General features: G+C 52.0%; 5 protein-coding genes across 5 annotated transcripts; 4 read left to right on the forward strand and 1 right to left on the reverse strand.

The window, feature by feature from the left end:
* Window positions 1-954: 954 nt before the first annotated feature.
* J4E83_000980 (uncharacterized protein) lies at window positions 955-3217 on the forward strand (the record flags this gene model as incomplete). Its single annotated transcript, XM_049327937.1, has 4 exons — window positions 955-1332; window positions 1388-1800; window positions 1850-2014; window positions 2065-3217. The coding sequence occupies 4 exons, from the start codon at window positions 955-957 to the stop codon at window positions 3215-3217; spliced, it is 2109 nt and encodes a 702-aa protein (XP_049192455.1).
* Window positions 3218-6570: 3353 nt separating this feature from the next.
* On the reverse strand, window positions 6571-7542 carry J4E83_000981 (uncharacterized protein; the record flags this gene model as incomplete). Its single annotated transcript, XM_049327938.1, has 4 exons — window positions 6571-6851; window positions 6910-7157; window positions 7205-7456; window positions 7502-7542. The coding sequence occupies 4 exons, from the start codon at window positions 7540-7542 to the stop codon at window positions 6571-6573; spliced, it is 822 nt and encodes a 273-aa protein (XP_049192456.1).
* Window positions 7543-7686: 144 nt separating this feature from the next.
* Window positions 7687-9013, forward strand: J4E83_000982 (uncharacterized protein; the record flags this gene model as incomplete). Its single annotated transcript, XM_049327939.1, has 5 exons — window positions 7687-7783; window positions 7833-8208; window positions 8346-8639; window positions 8707-8940; window positions 8986-9013. The coding sequence occupies 5 exons, from the start codon at window positions 7687-7689 to the stop codon at window positions 9011-9013; spliced, it is 1029 nt and encodes a 342-aa protein (XP_049192457.1).
* Window positions 9014-10622: 1609 nt separating this feature from the next.
* On the forward strand, window positions 10623-13572 carry J4E83_000983 (uncharacterized protein; the record flags this gene model as incomplete). The annotated part of the gene is made up of 2 exons (XM_049327940.1): window positions 10623-10630; window positions 10758-13572. 2 exons carry the CDS (start codon window positions 10623-10625, stop codon window positions 13570-13572), a joined length of 2823 nt encoding a protein of 940 aa, XP_049192458.1.
* A 3303-nt stretch (window positions 13573-16875) lies between these two features.
* J4E83_000984 (uncharacterized protein) lies at window positions 16876-18093 on the forward strand (the record flags this gene model as incomplete). The annotated part of the gene is made up of 1 exon (XM_049327941.1): window positions 16876-18093. One exon carries the CDS (start codon window positions 16876-16878, stop codon window positions 18091-18093), a length of 1218 nt encoding a protein of 405 aa, XP_049192459.1.
* Between the last annotated feature and the right edge of the window lie 993 nt (window positions 18094-19086).

A 19086-nucleotide genomic window follows, 5' to 3' on the forward strand; every position in this document is an offset into this window, starting at 1 on the left:
CCTAGCCGCATTCACACCAGGATACCCCAATCGCCTTCTGCACTCCGGCCGTTGTGCCGGCAGCCGTCACTTCTTACCTTTCAACGTCATGCATCGCAGCTACAATGGATTGCGTGGCTGAAATTTAGAGTACATTATAAAGCCGGCTTTAAATCGTGTGGATCCGCCACGATACCTCCGATAGAGCTGTTCCTGCAATTCCCATGCGCTGGGAACAGGGGCGGAGTTTTGACGGTGGTTATTCACATGAAGTTCTTTTTTTGTAGATAACGTCTCCCTGATGGGCGCAGGGGTGGGGTGGAGCGTTGGCCTTGGCGTTTCAAGCAGCCTGACATGGAATCGATAATTGCCAGCTGGCGCGTGTAGAACCACCGCCGCAATCCTTCAGCAGGCCGTTCAGGATGTATGAAATACTGTCAGGTATAGCATTCTGTCGGAGGAAAAGGCACATGTCCCCATGAAAATGTGGGAACTGGGGTCATCGCATCAGCATAACAACTCATTACAACAATGCGACACTCCACATCACGACCCAGGAGCCGAGATCCATCCGATCTTTTGCTTGAGGCGCAGTCAACAGCATGACTCCAGGAACACCGAGCATACCGATAGTGGCATCATCGCTAACCTGCCTGGGTCTCCCGGCCCGCTACCGTTGACATGAACCCCCTGTTAGGTCCGGATCTGGTGCCATTAGCGCTATCGAAGATACTAAAATACGATATATAGGTGAGCATATACAGGGTAGCTACTCACGAACGGTTCCCATCTTGGCAGTACGCTATCCTCTTCGATGCTAGGTCTACAATCCCCTCGTTCGTTTCAATGTTATCCATTTTTGCAAACTCCTATGCGGGTCACCGTTATGGGATCGTGGCTGGGACGGGTATATAGATAGTTGACGCCAGTCCTCCGATTCCTGCCTCAGGCCAGTTGTCTGATTTCACATCCAAGATGCAGGTCCGCACTCTTTTCGCCGTGCTTTCGGCAGCCACTCTTTTACAATTCACCAACGGTCTTAATGCTTGCCCTGGCAACGACGATATTTTTACTGGAGCGGAAGGCATCAGATATCGAGTTTGCCCCGGTACCGACCTTACAGGACCTACGAAATCGATCACGCGCGTTGCTTCGGTTACAGCATGCGCAAAACTTTGCGACAAGAGTATGGACTGCTTCAAGGCAGTGTTCGATACCAAGACGAAAGATTGCCACTTCAAGGATCTTGCCGGCCTGAATTGGGTTGCCAACGATCGCTTCCAGGTCATTCAAGCAGAGCAAGTGAACATCGCTCGCTGCCCTGCTGGCGAATGGACGTATCACAGAAACAGGGTAAGTCTGCTCCCCAGTAGCTTGAGACACGCGGATATTAACATTGCACCGCTAGAAACAATACAGCATCTGCCCTGGCACCGACATCCGCGGACCAAGCGAGAAGGTATGGCAAGGCGTGAACACATTTGATACCTGTGCCTACCTTTGCGCCAACTGGGCCACATGTACCGCCGCTGTCTACGATTCTGCCAAGAAGGCTTGCCACATCAAAGCCGACTCGCGCAGTAACACTTTGATCTGGTCAACCGACAAACGCTTCGATGTAATGCGTCTCAATGTAGCGCCTGCGCCTGCGAAGGATGGTGAATGGTCAGATCTTATCCGCCTGCCCGTCATCCCGGTTGCTGCATATGTCGTCCCGGAATACCCTGTCTCGGAACGTCTTCTCGTATTCTCGAGTTGGGGCGCTGATGCTTTCGGAGGTGCTGGTGGACGCACTCAATTTGCGGACTACAACTTCAACACGTAAGTCATAGTGGTCCAGTATCATCAACGCACGCTAATATTCTCTCAGTGGAGCTGTTTCAGCTCGTACAGTGAGCAACACTCATCACGACATGTTCTGTCCCGCAATGAGCAGTCTTCAGGACGGAAAGCTTCTGATCCAAGGAGGATCTGACGCTTCCGCGGCCAGTCTTTATGATCCAGCATCAAACGGATTCACTCGTGCACCCGACATGTTAGTCTTTTCTAGCTCAATGATATGAACTTCATACTGATGGTACTTAGGAAAATGGCTCGCGGCTACCAATCATCCACGACGACATCCGACAACCGCGTTTTCACCATCGGAGGTGCATACTCTGGTCCACGCAAGGGTAAAGACGGCGAAGTGTACGACCCTGCCACCAACGCCTGGACGGCACTGCCAAACGCGAAGATGAAGGCTATGCTCACGACCGACCATGAAGGCATCTGGCGTGAAGACAACCATGCATGGTTGTTTGGTTGGAAGAACGCCTCCGTTTTCCAGGCCGGTCCAAGCAAGGCCATGAACTGGTACGGTACCAAGGGAACTGGATCGCAAGTCGCTGCTGGTATTCGTGACCCCATTGATGATGCGATGTGTGGAATCTTCGTCATGTACGATGCCACTGCTGGCAAGATCTTGAGTGCTGGCGGCGCGCCTGACTACACCAACGCAGACGCCAACGCTCGGGCCCACATCACTACAATCGGCGAGCCGAACACCCCTGCCAAGGTTGAGCGAGTCGCGGACATGGCCTACCCTCGCGGTTTCTCCAACGCGGTCGTTCTGCCTGACGGAAAAGTTCTCGTAAGCGGTGGTCAGAAACGCTCATTGGTCTTCACCGATACGGATGGAGCTCTCTACCCAGAATTGTTCGACCCAGCCACCAAATCTTGGAAGACTCTAGCACCACAAGCTGTCCCCCGCAACTATCACTCAGTCAGCATCCTGTTGGCCGATGGACGCGTTTTCTCCGGTGGCGGTGGTCTCTGCTACGTCGCGCAGGGAGTTGGCCGCAGCTCCGCCAACTGCAACAAACTCGTCGACCATGCCGATGGCCAGATCTTTTCCCCACCATATCTCTTCAACAACGACGGTACCCCCGCAACCCGACCAGTCATCAGCTCTTTGAGCGCGGAGAGCGTCAAGGTTGGAGGCAAACTGACCATCCAAGTTGAGACGTCTACACCAGGCCTCAAGTTCGCCTTGGTCCGCATCGGCAGCGTCACACACTCCGTCAACACCGATCAGCGCCGCGTGCCTTTGACCAACGTCAAGGGTGATGGATGCAGTTACACTGCTACACTGCCTGACGACAGCGGCATTCTCATCCCAGGTGCCTACTACGTCTTTGTCATGTCGAAGGAGGGAGTTCCTAGCATCGCCCGGACTGTACAGGTCGTACTCCCATGAGTTTACCGGGGCACTGATAGACCCACATACTGGATGTCGCAACGCTCTTTACGCACCACTCGCTTTCATACGTCATCATCACATTAGCCTAACCCATAAGTCTCTCATTTCCCTACATAGTTAGTATATAATGTATATTACAAGATAATGTATACTATGAGTACAGAGGATGAGCAGTCAGAAGATCATCCTCATGTTAAAAATTCTTCGTATAGATGAGTGATTTACCCGTCAAGTTTGCCTGACTTTGCACATCCCGGTAGTTGAGCCTCCCCCAAGGATCTAAACTTCATCGCATCTTTCGGCTAATATCCTGCAAGCAACCAGATTGTACTGAACGTATCACCCGTTACAGATGACACATGTGCTGTCAATATGGGAATTTAGATTCTAGTTGGGCTAGCTTACAGATTTTGGTGACACTATGCCGGCCGTTAGTTGCCTGACACCGCCTACGAATCGTGTACACCAGCTTTTGTCAGCTTCTCAACCTGCATACGATTACACTCGAACCGATTGTACGCTCTCAGCGAACTGTAATTCCTAGTTGTCACTAGACGCCCTAGCCCCGCTAACTGTCACTGTTCTTCGGACTCCGAGCCCTGCTAGCGAACTCGACATCTATGACCACAAAATGACATTGTGAGACATACACACTCAAGAGCTACTGCCTACAAGGCCAAATGTGTTTACGATTGGTTTTAAATAGATTGTTGTCGTTCCATGTGGCAGAGGGCTATACGAAATATAGGAGGAGGTGGCGCTCACGATGCGCGGAAGCAGAAAGGCGTCGTAGCATCGATTAGCACGAACAAGGCTTTCACGATCGCAAGACTATCGACTTGAAACGTTCCCTATACTCACTATGAGCGTTGCCAGCATCTCACACATGTCTCGAAGGACCTTTGCCGCTGGCTCTGGCACTAGAGACATGGTAAGCTACGCGTATAAGATACGCAGCCTCGACTTTCACCAGGAGCACCTATCAAAGCAATCTCAGAACGTCGTCACTTGAGTCCTGGTATTGCAAGAGAGCCATCATGCACTTATCTCCCCTCCTCTTCAGCCTCGGCGCTCTGGCAGCCACATTTACGGCCAATCCAGCACCCGCACTGCTTACAGAAGCACTGCCTGCACTAGATGCAGGAACAGCCAAACTAGGCCGCGACGCACTATCCGGCAACCTGCCCAAAAACCTTGCCAAGATTTGGATCTTTAGCAACCTCAACTGCGATCAAAACAACGGTCCTGCTTGGAACATCTACGTACTTCCCGGCGAGGACAGATGCATTCCGTATCAGAATGTTGGGTCAATCTTCGCGTGGTACGAGTCTGATATTGGGTACGTCTTTTAGGTTCTGCTTCAAAAGAGGTGAACTGACTTGTGGTCTCATTTTTATAGGCATTGCACGACTACGATTCATAGTGGTAGTAATTGCAGAGGCAGCAGTATGACACCGTATAACAAGATGTGCACTAGTGAGTTGTTCGCGTCACTCAGCGTCTCGTGCCCTAGGGTGTAAGAGCATCGGTCGCATTACTCTCCCAAGTGCATCAATAGGGGTGTGCCCTTCTGGGAAGATACTGTGGAAGTGGTCGTTACGATGAGGAGCGGGTTTCTTCCAAGTGTTTTTCGGTTTCTTCACAAGTAAATCACTCAATAAGGCTCACTATTGTACCGAACAACTTGATTTGGCTTTACGGTACTATGCTAGCCGTGACCCATACCCATCCGTGGAAAAGTCTTCATCCACTGTTCGCAAACCACTGCGCGTGGTAGTCATTTATCCCCTTCATGAATCCTCCTAAGCATCTCAAACTGCTCTAGTGTGGGAACTTCCAGTCCTCAGGGCCCTCGGGGCCGGGCCAAAAGAATCCGCCATCCTTGTCCCAAGGCTCATCAAACTCGGAAGAGGAGTCATAGTCCGATACATGACGGCATCGGTAACAGCGGTCCACGGACTTGTCGAACGGGACTCCATCCCGGTATGCTGCTGCGCAATCAGCGCACACGGTGTTCCGGATCCTGTCCATGCAGACGGCGCACTGTGTCCTGAGGAACTCCGATGGCTTATCGGACGACTTCTTGCAGGTCACTATGCAGCCATGCTGCTCCTTGACCGGGCGTTCGTGCCAAACGATCCTGTCTTTGCCGCTGTGAGCGGCCGTGGAAGTGGCCAAGAGGGCCACGGCGGCGGCGACGGAGAGGAGGAAACGCATCTTTGGTAAGGGCCTGGAGGTCTTAGTTAGTATTAGTGGGGAAAAGGGTTAGGCAAGTAGTACGAGAGTGGTATCGTTTTGAAACTATTTTCCATTAGCCAGTTGTAATAGGTAAAGGGGAAGCTGTTCGTACATTTGCGTGGGGTTGTTCTTCCTAAGACTTGATTGACTTGTGTTGAGACTGGAAGTTACTGCTATATGGTGAGAGGAAAAGGACATAAGAGGAGGGATGTGAAGGCTTTTATATGAAGACGAGTCGAATAGAAATCGCTAGACCTTTGGTAAACTAACGAAATTTCTCTATCGCACTGTTGCAGAACCATGCCTATACATGGACAGAATTAGCATTACCGAGATCTCATAGGAGAACGAAAGCGATTTGCAAGTGGCCTCAGGTCACGAGGATCACCAGCCAATCGTGTGTATGGCGTCGCGAATTCCGGTGAGTTATTCAATGACCTTCAAGACGTGAATCTGGTCGACCCAAGCAATAGGATAATGTGCTTCCCGTAGTTGACAATGGTTCATCGTATGCTGCGTATGTGTGAGGCTCTCATAAGAGACAACCGTTTTTTTTTTCGTTCGTACCTTGGCTCAGGCATCTAGTACCAGAATTCATTGCTTTCGCGAGTGCTCCAATCTAAGGGTAAATTTTGGTATGGACGTAGTTTGGAATAGGTAGGCTTTGAGTGGTTCGTCGGTACCGGTTATCGCGGAACCAGTGAGCCTGGCACAGAACATTATCTGGGACGTACTCGCTGGATCATATACATTGATTCCTAGGGGCCAACAGACCGCTTATACTTGCATGGCGCGATTTAGTGATGAGATACGGCCTCGAGATATGAGCTTCATCGCATGCGCCATGCTCCTAGCTATGCACTATCCTGGCGTAACGTTTGCAATTCCGTGGCAACCCAAAACGCGTACAGTATAGTCGGAACTCGACATGATGCACCGCTGCTCATTCTATGTACCAGGCCAGGAAAAAAAGGGATATCGAGCATCCCCGTCGAGAGTTGGGCATCGTAGCCAAACCACCAAAGTCATGATGCCTACGCTGTCGTAACGCCTGACACCGGGTATGAATTAGCAAGGTAAAACTCAGAGAGCGGAATGATGACGAAAGCGCTCTACGAAAGAGTGATGTCGCTACCTTCCCCATTCTGTTCCATCGTAGTATCGTCCCCATCGCCGCCTGCCAGGACCTTGGTCTGAGGCCGGTATCCGTCGGGTGGGCCTACACCAGGTGTGCACGCCGCGACATTGCCGTCCTCGTCGACGAACTCGAAGTTGTAGCGGGAGAGCAGATGAGGGATCGCCGAAAGTTGTGGTCCGTAGCGCGCGGTATTATCGTAGAGCTCGAATAAAGGAACGGCGAGGAGTTTCATGTTCTTCGGGACGCTGAGAACCTCTGCGAGGTATTAGCAATTGTACATATTTTGGAAAACAGGCGACTCGAGTCGACTTACTGCTACGGGGAAGCTGGATGAAGTACAGCTTCTTGCATTCCTTTGGCCTGGTGACATGCGCAGGGATGAAAGGGTACATGAAGGTCTCGAAGTTGGGCCGCCACCACTGCGCCAGCGTATCGCCAACTACCCACTCGTCGTTTACGCCTTCGCCTGTGAACTGTGTGCCCACTGGTGCGAGGCGCTCGTTCAGCCTCGCCTTGAAGCCCTCAATCTCGTCATCTTCGGCGCGGAGGTAATCGCCAGGTCTGCATGACGTCAGTGAGGGTGAAAGATGAAGGATGCGAACGCGTACAGCTTGAAGAAGGCGTTTGCGATCTGCAACATGAGGATGTGCGGGTGGTTGTGCTCATGGCAGACCAGGATGCCTTCGCAGGTCCGTCGCATGCCATGCTCCGAGTAGTGCTCTTCTAACCGCTTGAGCCGGGCAAGGACGGAAGGGTCCTCTTCGGGCTGGCCATCCTTGGTGCCAAATGTGTAGTTGCTCAAAGGGAACAAGCGGATGGTCTTTGGCTGGTTGCCGTTGAAGTCTTTGGGAATGACGGGGCTGCTTCAATTAGCTAATGCAATCAACACGGCTTGTCAGACGTACGGGTATGAGCTCTGGGAAGCTTCCTTGACTATGGTGGACATGGTGGGCACGAATGGGTCGTGTAAGCGGTGGGTTGCTTGTTGCGTCGCGACAATCGAGCAGTCGCGGCGAGCTTGCAGGGATTCAGGGTCTCGCTACACGTGATGATGCGCGGACCTGGGGCTGCCCCACGGGAGCTGCCACAGATGCACCACGCTGTCGTCATCACCGCAACCAAACTTCTCAAGAACTCATTGATTGCGCGTGGTATCAGTATGGCACAGACAGCATTGATCACCGGTGGTAAATAGCCTCCACGTGTGTGTTACTGCTAGCTGACCGCAGAGCGAAGCTAGTGGTCTGCTCGGCCGGCAAGTGCAGCGAGAGTTCTTGTTAGATGGCTGGAAGTCTGTCGGCACTGGTCTGCACCGCATCACTGCTCCAGATGTGGTGAAGCTGGACATTTTGGATCAGAACGAGATCTCCAGGGTGCTTGATGAAGTCAACCCGAAAGTCGTCGTCCACTGTGCTGCCAACCGCTTCCCTGACTCTTGCACCAAAGACCCAGAAGCGGCCAGGAAATTGAACGTAGACGCGAGTCGAGCGCTGGCTGGAGCCACCATCTCTCGGGGAATCTTCCTCATATACATCTCAACAGACTACGTCTTTGCAGGAAGACCTGGAGAAGCTCCTTACAAGACAGATTCGACGCCGAGCCCACCTAATACGTAAGTCTGGGTTTATCACACTATAGTCGTCGCGGATTTTGGGTCGTTCATCCGTGTCTTCGGAGTCTGCTCCAAGAACCACGCTATCTCAGGATAATGCTGGGCGAGGTGTCTGATCACAGCTGACACTCCATCAGGTATGGCCAAACCAAGCTGGAAGGCGAACAGGCCGTTCTTGAGGCTGCTGCCAAAACTGGCGCAAAGAACAAAGTCGTCATTCTTCGAGTACCGGTCCTCTACGGATCCTGCGATGAGCCCAAAGACAGTGCAGTCAATGTCCTCATGTCGCAATTGTGGAACGCCCAACAAATAGAGCATGGTCAACCCAAAATTCAAGTCGACGACTATGCGCTTCGATACCCTACCAACACTCAAGACGTTGGCCGAGTATGCCGCGACATAGCGAAGCTGTATCTTGATCCCGCGAACGCGTAAGCCAAACCCGCGTCTTCGATTGATGAGATGCTTCTCTGATACAGTGCTGACGGCCTGTTATAGGAAGCGCGAGCTACCCAAAGTCCTTCATTTCAGTTCGGAAGACCGCATGACTAAATGGCAGATCTGCCAAACATTCTCCGATATCATGGGGTTGCCGCTCGACAATATGGAGCCCTTCAAACCTGACGAAGAACCAAAAGATGGCACCATCAGGCCTTACGACTGCCATCTGGACACTAGCGCGCTACGGGACCTGGGTATCGATGTATCGACTGTTGACTTCCGCACATGGTGGTAAGTACTACTTGCTGTCGCTTTTCACCGCTCACAATTTTGCAGGAGGCGAGAAGTTGGGGCTTTCCGCTGAGGATTATCCTGGTTGACAACACACAAACGCCCTATCGGTAGATCATCAGAAAAGCCTCCAAAACGTGATGACCTTGTGCTCCTGGTGCATAATGGTCAGGTGTCTCAATATTGCTAGTCACAAAGCCAAGATTGCGACGCCGGTAGATCTCCGCGACGTGCCCCAAGTATAGCTATCCGTACCTGCGTTTTTACTGTTACAGAAAAGTCTGAACCCACTTACCGCACATCTCGGATATCGCATTGGATGTTCCAGCGCCGGCCCGCAATCGTCGCGTTCCGAGGTTGTGGTTCTTGCCCTAATCGGGCCTGCGGTCGCTAAATGATTGGATGGTAGCCATCTTTGCGGCGCAGTCTCGCGCCTTGAGTTTTGGGGGCGCTTATGCTCCACGATAATGCTGTTAAGTATCTATCCTCTCAGCGTGTAGAATGCCTAAATCTACTTCCGTTGCTTTGCATTTCTCGCGTCGCGCTTCTTTTCCGTTTGCTCGTCGCGTATTCTTTTCTTCGCGATGGACGCCAGTCTAGCGCCTGTGGCGCGATCAAGCTTCCCGGATACTGTTGGTCCTAAGAAATCAAACACTATCGTCTCGATCTTTGCGCGTGATGCAGAGCATCAAAGTATGTTACAACATTATCACTTCGTAGTACATCGATTTTTGACATGTGCTAGCTACCAAAACTTGGAAACCACTAGCGCTGCGCGCACCAGTTCTGATTTTGACCACGGCGATATGCTGGTCTCTAATCGCGATACTACAGTTTTTCCTTCACCAAAGCCAACAGAATGGTGGTGTCATATTCGCGCCTCGGATCAATGACCTTCCTTTGGGTCATGCCTTCATGTACTTGTACTTTCCCACAGTCGTTGCTGTCATTTTCAGTACCTACTGGGCGTGGATAGACCTGGAGACAAAACGTATGGAGCCTTACTATCAACTGAGTAAAGATACCGGAGCATTAGGGAAGGACTCGTTACTGTTACAATACCCATTCGACTTCTTGCCGCTCGTCCCATTCAAAGCAGCCAAAGATGGGTAAGCAGGATCACTGAAACCTGACCGGGTTAGATTCTGTGCGCAGCTAACTTTGATAGACATTGGCCTGTGTTCTGGGCCTCTTTCGCTATCCTTCTAGTAACATGGGGCTTAGTCCCTGTACAAGCAGGTATCTTTTCTGTGGAAACAATTTTGCGCTCATCCGAGGCACCATTTGCGGTTTCAACTTCCTCCATGCCGGCTGATCAGCAAACAACCAACTTAACGCTCCGCTACTCACAATCCACCTATGGAATCGCTACCCTGAACGAGACTTTACCACCGTATATGGCACGAAATTTTACTCTTGCACCTTTTAGACCTTCGGAATCGATAGTGCAGGACGAACTCGCAATTCAGGGTACCTGGACCGCGATCACCACCATGTACAGCGTCGATCTTTATTGCGAGGTATCACAGCCTATTCGAGACGCTCCATACACGATCCCCGATTCTGTTCTCTACAGGAGCAATGGCGGTTGCAATGTGACAACAGGACTCTCAGGAAATGTAACCAAAGGTTATATCAAGAACAAGAAAATATACGCCCCCCTTCTTGAATTGAAGGACTATATGGCTATGTACATCGGGTACTACGACGGCGGGTTTGCAGACTACTCCTTGGATGGTTATTGCCCACCAGAACGCAACTCGACTTTTTATGCCGCGTTCAGTCAAACAAAGGTACGTTTTTACAACACAGAGCAGTCTCATGCCGCTGGACATCCTCGCTAACACCGACATCCAGCAAAAAGAGACAGACCCACCGAACAACGTTACAGCCATTTTCTGCGAGCCAACTTTCTATCAACAGCGCGTGAACGCGACGGTTGATATGACCAGCAAAGCACCGATTACCGTCACACCACTAGGCGACAAAGAACCACTTCCGGCAAATTTCTTCAACGCAACATATCTAGAAATACAAATGAATGGGGGTTCTGGATACGAAGTCCGAGGTGACAATCTACCGCTGAACTCACTACCAAGTTACCTGGAGCGCGTTGCGGCAACCAATCTTAGTGTAGTGACTGGCCCCACAGGCGGCGGCTTTGTTCAGCCTATGGTCGGATTGTCCCTTGCAGTCAGCGATCGTCCGCTTGAGGATTACCTTGACTGGCGAGTTCTGAGTAAGTCTTATGCGGATGCATACAGGCTGCTCTTCTCTCGCGCAATGGTAGACGTACTCGGCAACGATTTCAAGACCTCCGAAGTCATCATGGGTCACAAGCAGTACTCAACACAAGCAGTCATTGTTGAGCCTGTCTTCACCTACATCGCCGAAGGCCTTCTGGGCGCCGTTTCAATTGCAACGCTGGTACTACTATACCTATCGATGACGAGGGCCAGGAATCTTCACTCCAATCCGAGCACAGTCGCGAGCATAATGAGTCTTGTCGCCGACAATGAGGCGCTGCTTGCAGATTTTGAGGATCTTGACTGCTGCACTACAGAAGAGGTTCAAGAACAGCTCGGAAATAAGAGATACCGGCTTGATGATGATGGTCAACAACATACTATTATCGAAGTTGGTCCTATCACAGATTCCGTCCTGATAGCTCAGCAACCAGTCACTACCGCCCAACGGCGGAACACCCCTCGAAATATCGCAAAGCCTGTCCGACCCGTCGAGTTCAGTCTTTGGACTTCTATCCCCTTCGTAGGACTATTCACTGGACTTGCTATTGCTCTTGCGATAATCTTCGCCAAGGCAAAGCTGAACGGTCTTCCTCTGCCTTCAAAGGACAAGCTTGTCCAGAACCTCCTAGAGAACTACATTCCAACGGCATTTGCTACGCTTATAGAACCAATGTGGATTCTAATCAATCGCCTACTGTGCATGTTGCAACCTATAGAGGAGCTTCAGGACTGCGATGCACCTGCCAAAAGGTCTATTGATCTCAACTATAGCTCATTGCCTCCGCAACTTGTAATTTTCAAGGCGCTGAGGTCGAAGCATTTTGTTCTCGCGGCAGTCTGTTCAATGGTATTGCTTGCCAATCTTTTAGCTGTTGCATTCGCAGGCATCTTCAACCAGGACTCGGTCAGCATACGGTACCCTGCGGAATTTAGTTCTCCATTCGAGTTGAAGTTCGTTTCGGTGAACGGAAGCATCGGGCCCAAAAGTGGCGATGAGTTCGGCTCTCTCGAAGCTTCAGGCGCATACCGTGGCGGCAGCACGCAGGATCAGTTCCTTATTGCCGAATCCAACTTTACGCGAGGAACTCCTCTCCCTGCATGGACCGACGAGAAAATGCTTTACCTACCTTATTTCAGCGCGGCAGATGTGAATGCGACGGACGGGCGCGACTACCGGGCTGAAACCTCGGGATTTGGTGCCGAGCTCAACTGCGAGACTCTTGACTTCGGCGTGCACTATCGCGCCAGGCTAGTCAGCGATGGCTCGAACATTCAGGCTGTGTTCAACATCACAGATCCTGCGGACTCTGAAGAAGCAGTATGTCCGGTCAGGGTAGCACCAACAATTCTGTGGGGCCCGAGTAGACCAGGGCCACGACCAGAAATCAACGGTACTTGTCAACGTGGTCCAAGTGCCACAGAGTTAGTCTTCGTTGTCGATGCGAATGCAAACGCTACTCAAGAAGAGAGGGATGCTTGCATGACAACGATCATCATGGGATGGATCAGAGCACCTGATGGATCCTGTGGCGATTTCGCGGAAAGAGATTTGGACAAAAGCAATTCGGTGTTCGTTCGTTGCAAGCCAAAGATCGTTATAGGAAGAGCCACAGTGCAAGTCGATGCAACCGGGCGACTGCAAGAAAAAGTTGCGGATCTGAACATCGAGGGCGATGCATCGGAAGAAGCATTTACGAACGGCGCCGTCGACGTGATTGGGCAAGCGAACCGGTACATATTCAAATACTCCGACAGTGGTTGGCACAACGACAGCAACGCGGAAGATCCGATGAACTACTTCGCTCGGCGCGAATCAAACAGCACACGCCTCAGCGATCCGAACCAACCGGTTCCTACACTAGAAGATATCCAAGTTCCTCTTGGCAAGGCCTTTTCACGACTCTTTGCAATTTGGCTTGGAACCAATAAGGAGAAGTTGCTGGTGCCACGCAGCAAGGCGAACGAAGCGCAGGTCCAAGGTTGGACAGTGGTCAAGGAGCAAAGGCTCTTCGTCTCCACTCCTATGTTCATCATTTCTGAAGCTATTCTTGGCATCTACATCATTGTTGCAGTCATGGTGTACCTGCGCCGACCTGGACAGTATCTTGCGCGAATGCCTACGTCCATCGCGTCAATTATCAGCTTGTTCGCCGCTAGTGCAGCGGTGCAAGACATGAAAGAGACTTCACATTTAGATAGAAAGGGACGTGCCCTTCATCTCGATAGACTGGGGTCACGCTATGGATATGGTAGTTACATCGGGGGAGATGGAAGAGTGCACATCGGGATTGACAAGATACCGTTTGTGCGAGTCAGGTCGAAGACTACCTGGCTGGAACGGAAGGTCAATTCGTTCCGCAAGGGCTCGTTGGGAGGGTCCTAACGAATAAGCAATCTCCGGGACAAACAATAGAAGCTACATCAACACACAATGTTTTGACGCTTTCGATACTATAATGATGTTGCATCGAGCTAAGAACGTATTTCAATGATGTGGATGGTCAGTAGTAGAATGAGCATTGGGGCTGCTGAGGCACCAATGTCACGTAACCGCCTACGCGGACCAAATCTAGGTGTTGAGATATCACAAGCTAGGACCTTGTGTCTACCCGGCTACAACGGCCATGTACAAGTCGGCCTGATCACACTCTAGCTTAACAACAGGACCGGTTCTTCTTCAACAGTCTTCGAAGAAACTACCCGATGTACGCTTCCCCGTTGACGCCGAGGGCATTGAACTGGGGCCCTAGGATTGGACCTATGGTAATTATAACTAGTGTCCCAAATTTCGGCAAGAGCGGTAGCTCGCCATGTCCGAGCCGCAATCTCTATGATTACAATTTTGGAAAAGCAATCAAAGTACGGAAAGAACGTAGCAGATCCAAGGAACCCCGTAAGCGGGGTATAGAAGTTGTAGGCGAGATCTTCAGCCAGAATTCACCTCGTGGATGATGAATGTGTAGATCCTGTCCCGTTACCATCCGTTATTTCTGTACGATAATGATAGTTTGCTACCGTACTGACGAAACGACAAAATGCGTGCCGCAACTGTTTACTTGCCGTTCGACGCTACAAACCTAGTCCACCGCGTGCTGGTGTCGTACAGACCGCCTCTAGGCTATTGAATTCTCCCAGATGTGTGCACCGTGCTTTTGAAATTACTCTGTTCAGACGAGGTTGGGATGCGGACTTAGTATCAGCTGTAGTGAGCGAGTCAGAGCAGCCTCTGGGCGCGACCGAGACAATGCTACACTGAGTTGCTTGCAGCTATAGTCAGTCAATGGAGCACACGTGAATATCGTTGAGTAGAAGCGCTCTCACACAATGCCATTCTGCTACTATATTAGTGGCCAAGTCAGGAAATGACGACCAGCCATCGACTTGGCGTGTGCGGCACCCGACAGTCTGATCACTCTGTTGATGATCTGTATATCATTCTCATGGAGCATGAGCCGTCAAACGGAGATTTGAGCTCGATTGGGTGTAGAAGTGATGGTGACGCGTAGTGATGTTCGTGCGTTCGGGGAAGCCAACCTGAGTACCGGACTGCTGTATTTGCCGAAAATCTATGTGCACAGAATACGTAGTCGGGGCCCACCAAGAGGCGGGTTGCTGTGGGAAAAGACAAGAACGGAAGTTGAAAATATTTTGGTGTGTGTTTCGTGTAGAGGGTAGTGGCTGATATGTCACATGCTCGTGGGCATTGGTGGGCATTGGTGAGGCCCAGTCGCTCTTGCTGCTTGCCTGAAATGTTCCCCCTCCCAAGTCGGAACATCAAGATGGAAGTAACGACTGTCGTCGTGCGCGTCTGCATGTCTCACCCACGAGTGTTGCCTCTACTTGACAGGTTCGAATGGTCTTCGATTCCCTGCACCAACCGCGCTGTTTCACTCACGTTGGGCAGCAGCAACAACAAATCAAGTAGACGTAATCACAAACGGGGGTCGCTATTGTTTTGTCTCGCGCTGTTGGCGTCACTAACTTGCAGCTGGTGGTAGACGGCCCAATGTTAAGAGTCGACGGCGCATCCGAAACAAGGCCTCGCTAGCCTTTTTCGATCCCCACTGATCAGCTTTCAGGAGGAAAGGGAGGCCCAGCGGTGTTGGCTCCTCGCCGCCCTTCTATCGTGTGCGGGTAAGTGATTCGATGAAACAAGCTGCGGTTGGTAGACAGCCAATCAGTCGTTGGAGCGAGGAAGGCCTGAAGGCAACGACGCTTTCCCTTCACGAGCTGATGTCGACGACAGGCTGGTAGCGAGGCCTACGGGTCGCTAGGTACCGCCGTGTCGTCACCTGCACGAGACCAGACGCCGCAGCCACACTCACCTTATGCCCGGATCCGCCGTACTTGCGACCTTCGTCGACACCGACGCTCCGACTCCGAGAGCAACTCGCCCACGTTGTGGCGCAGCCAGCTGAACACGAGGCCACGACAGTTGCATTGGGTCGATCTCCCAGATTAGCAGCGTTCGCCGTCAGGAACCATGCATAGACCGAGGGCTGTTAATAATCAGGGTCTAATACTGTCGAGAGTAACAGAAGTGACCGCTAAAAGGTGGAGGCCCAGTAAAAGACCTTGCGCATGAGGGATACCCAGGGTGCGACGCATGAAGTTCGATGACATCGACGCGGCCGGTCGCCCACAAGGCCTGCAATCAAAGACCTCTTTGTCATTCTGGCCGGTCCGCTGCTGTCCAGACTCCAGAACTTCAGTCTGGCGCCCGTGTCGCAAACACGGCGGTAAGTAACCTCTGCGTTACCTGCAAAAAGTCGCGATTGTGCAACCTGGTTTGTTGTCGGACAAGCCATGGGCGCACGCCCGGTGTGCGTCGAGATGAGCACGTCTGCCAATGGGAGGCTCCGCAGCGGCTTTCGCGAAGGATGCTGATCGTTTCAGCTTTAGCAGGCGATCGCCACTCCACACCATGGCTAGCTCTTCCCACTATGGAGTTATCGATAGGCTAGGATTCGGCATTCCCCTGCATAGTACACAGACCGTCGGCACAAACTTCAAACCTGACGTTGGCCCCCTGGCCATAGCCTCGCACCAATGCCTTCCCCTCTGAGTCGCTCTCCGCTTTTTTGTTTCAAGGACAATGCTCTTGTCATGACCACATGGCCAATGGTATCGGTATCGTGCCTGCCGAGAGCTCAGGACTTTGATGTTACACCACTTATCCTGCGCTCGTCCCCCTGCCGCTAAACCGGGAGGGGGACGCCAGCCGAAAGAAGCCCGTCAACCGTTGCAAGAGAAGCCTTGCTCCGTCGAATAGCCTATGCTTCTTCACGATGATCCGCCGGGCATAGGCTCCTGAGTCCTTGCACTGCTGTACGAGCCCGTCCCGACCGCCACAGGCTAGCCATGTGGGTAGACATGAGCCTCCGTATATAACTGATCTGTGTTTCGTCTGCTTTTCCTTCTCATCTCAGGCTATTCACAGCAGTACCAAACTCCTCTCTGTTTCTTTTGCTTTTGCACATCTTGCCTGTGGCAGATCACATTCTTTACCATTGCTGTGCGTCAACGAAGAGCTAGACTCAACAACACTTCTCCCGCCTATATCAAGTACTACTTGCTCTTCGGCCTTCAAACCACCACAGCCATCACATTCATTTCATCGCTCAGCAGGTCTAGCGATATCCAATCGAGAATATCTACTTCTCATATCACTCTTTCAAACATCAACATGTTCTTCTCGACCACCCTTCTTGTGGCTCTTGCCGCCAGTGCCTCCGCACATATGACCATCGAGTACCCGGTACCCTACGGCAAAGACACCCTCACCAGCTCTCCCCTCGAGCCCGGAGACTTTCCCTGCAAGCAACGTGCCGGCGTTTACGATGTCACCGAGATGAACCAGTGGAATGCTGGTGAGACCAAGGATGTCTCCTTCAAGGGCTCCGCTGTCCATGGAGGAGGTTCATGCCAATTTTCCATTACAACTGATATGGAGCCAACCGAGGCCAGTCAGTGGAAGGTCATTACAAGCGCTATTGGCGGCTGCCCTTCGAATGTCACTGGCAACCTTAAGGAAGACCCCAACGGCCACGGCGCAGCCACTTTCCCCGTCACCATGCCTGACAACATTCCTGAAGGCAAGTACACCTTCGCCTGGACCTGGTTGAACAAGGTCGGCAACCGCGAGTTCTACATGAACTGCGCTCCTCTTCAAGTTGGTGGTGGCGCATCAGCCAAAGCCTCGACCGCCAGTGCGGCCCAAGCCCTGTCGTCTCTTCCTGATATGTTCGTTGCCAACCTCCCTGCTACCGAGTGCACAACCTCGGAAGGTCAGGACTTCAACTACCCCGATCCTGGCCAGAACGTCATTGAGGGAACTGGTGCTACTCTCGGCGACTCCGTCAGCGGCTCCGGATGCTCGACTATGACCAAGATGGGTGCTGGTAACGGACAGATGGGAACGCCAACTCAGCCCGAGGCTTCGCAGCCCGCATCAAGCGAGACCCCTGCTGCTACTTCTGGCTACGCCGCTCTTCCATCCAACGGCGGTGGTGTCTTTGCCCCCGGTGCCTCTTCCGCTCCCGCTGCCGAGCCTACTCCTGCCGAGCCCACTGCTCCTGCTGCACCTACTTCTACTTATGTTGCCGAGCAGCCTAGCAGTGCACCCGAACAGCCAGCCTACAGCGCGCCTCCTCAGGTGCCCGACAACAGCACTCCCAGCGCACCCTCCAGCGGCAGTGACTGCACCCCCTGTGACAATGATGGCGCTGTTGTATGCATCGGTGCCAACATGTTCGGTCTTTGCAACCGCGGATGTGCTGTCGCCCAGCCGCTTGCCAACGGCATGTCTTGCTCTGGTGGTGCTGTCGTTGCTTCCACCAAGCGATCTCTCAAGTTCCCTCGCGCCCATCTCCACCGTCGCCACGGCTCATCTCTCCTTATCTAAGAGAGTTGCATACGCTTTTACACATCCTCAACAGCCGTCGGCTACGAAATGCAATACACGGAGTTTGGGAAACGGATCGGGACACCCTTGGATTGGGTCGTCATACAGGATGGGTTGGGTTTTGGGTTTCTTGTTCATATACCTCTTCATGATGCGCGGATGCCGTTTGGTTCTGGCTCGTGACTGTTTCTGCGCTTTACTTTTGTTACATTCATTCATGACCAGCTCTAGATTGAGCTGGCATGCCCTGTTATCTTCCTTGGAGAGAATCGCTGTGATCAGCCTCGTGTCTAAGAGCGCAACATACCCTGTACCTACTGTACAAAATCATACAAAACGATTGTTCGTTCCACACTATTTTGCTCATATGTATGAATGTCGTGACACTTGCTTACTTGCTCCCGCTTTTAGATCCTTCCTGTTGTAAAACCACTGCGTACGAGAAAGAACCTGAACGGTTCTAGAGCCTACATCGACATTAGGCCAGCTACTTTACATTTCTTCATGTTGATGTAGGCCGCAGACCTGTTCAGTTTTTTCCCAGGTTGTCGTCAATCTACCACTCAAGACAGCATGGGAAAGCCATCCAAGAGCGCATTGTCTGCACTTCCTAATCATGATATTTCAATGACTCTATACAACTTTGGCGATATATACAAACGTAGCGTAGCCAAGCAAAACCACGAGGCTATTCACCGGTTTATGACGTTCATGGGATGGCCGGCTCCTGATTGGGCAGCCTCTCAGGGAACAGCCAAGGGGACCAACTTCCCCTCTGATTCCCACTTTCAGCCCTAAGCTCCTGTCGCCAGCGCACACCCGAGCACGCGACGAGCCAAACGACAAATCCCCCTACGGCCAGTCGACTACTATTATTTCGTGCTGTCAGGCCCCAGAATTCTAAACGCGCCGAGGCCTTCGTTTCGCACGCCGCCGCCACTCAAGCTTAGGCGGTCATTGCGCTCGCCCCACTACTTCGCTGCCTTCACCTCC

The sequence above is a fragment of the Alternaria metachromatica genome (genome assembly GCF_023757995.1).
Source record: "Alternaria metachromatica strain BMP 0045 chromosome Unknown scaffold_2, whole genome shotgun sequence".
Classification (NCBI taxonomy): domain Eukaryota; kingdom Fungi; phylum Ascomycota; class Dothideomycetes; order Pleosporales; family Pleosporaceae; genus Alternaria; species Alternaria metachromatica.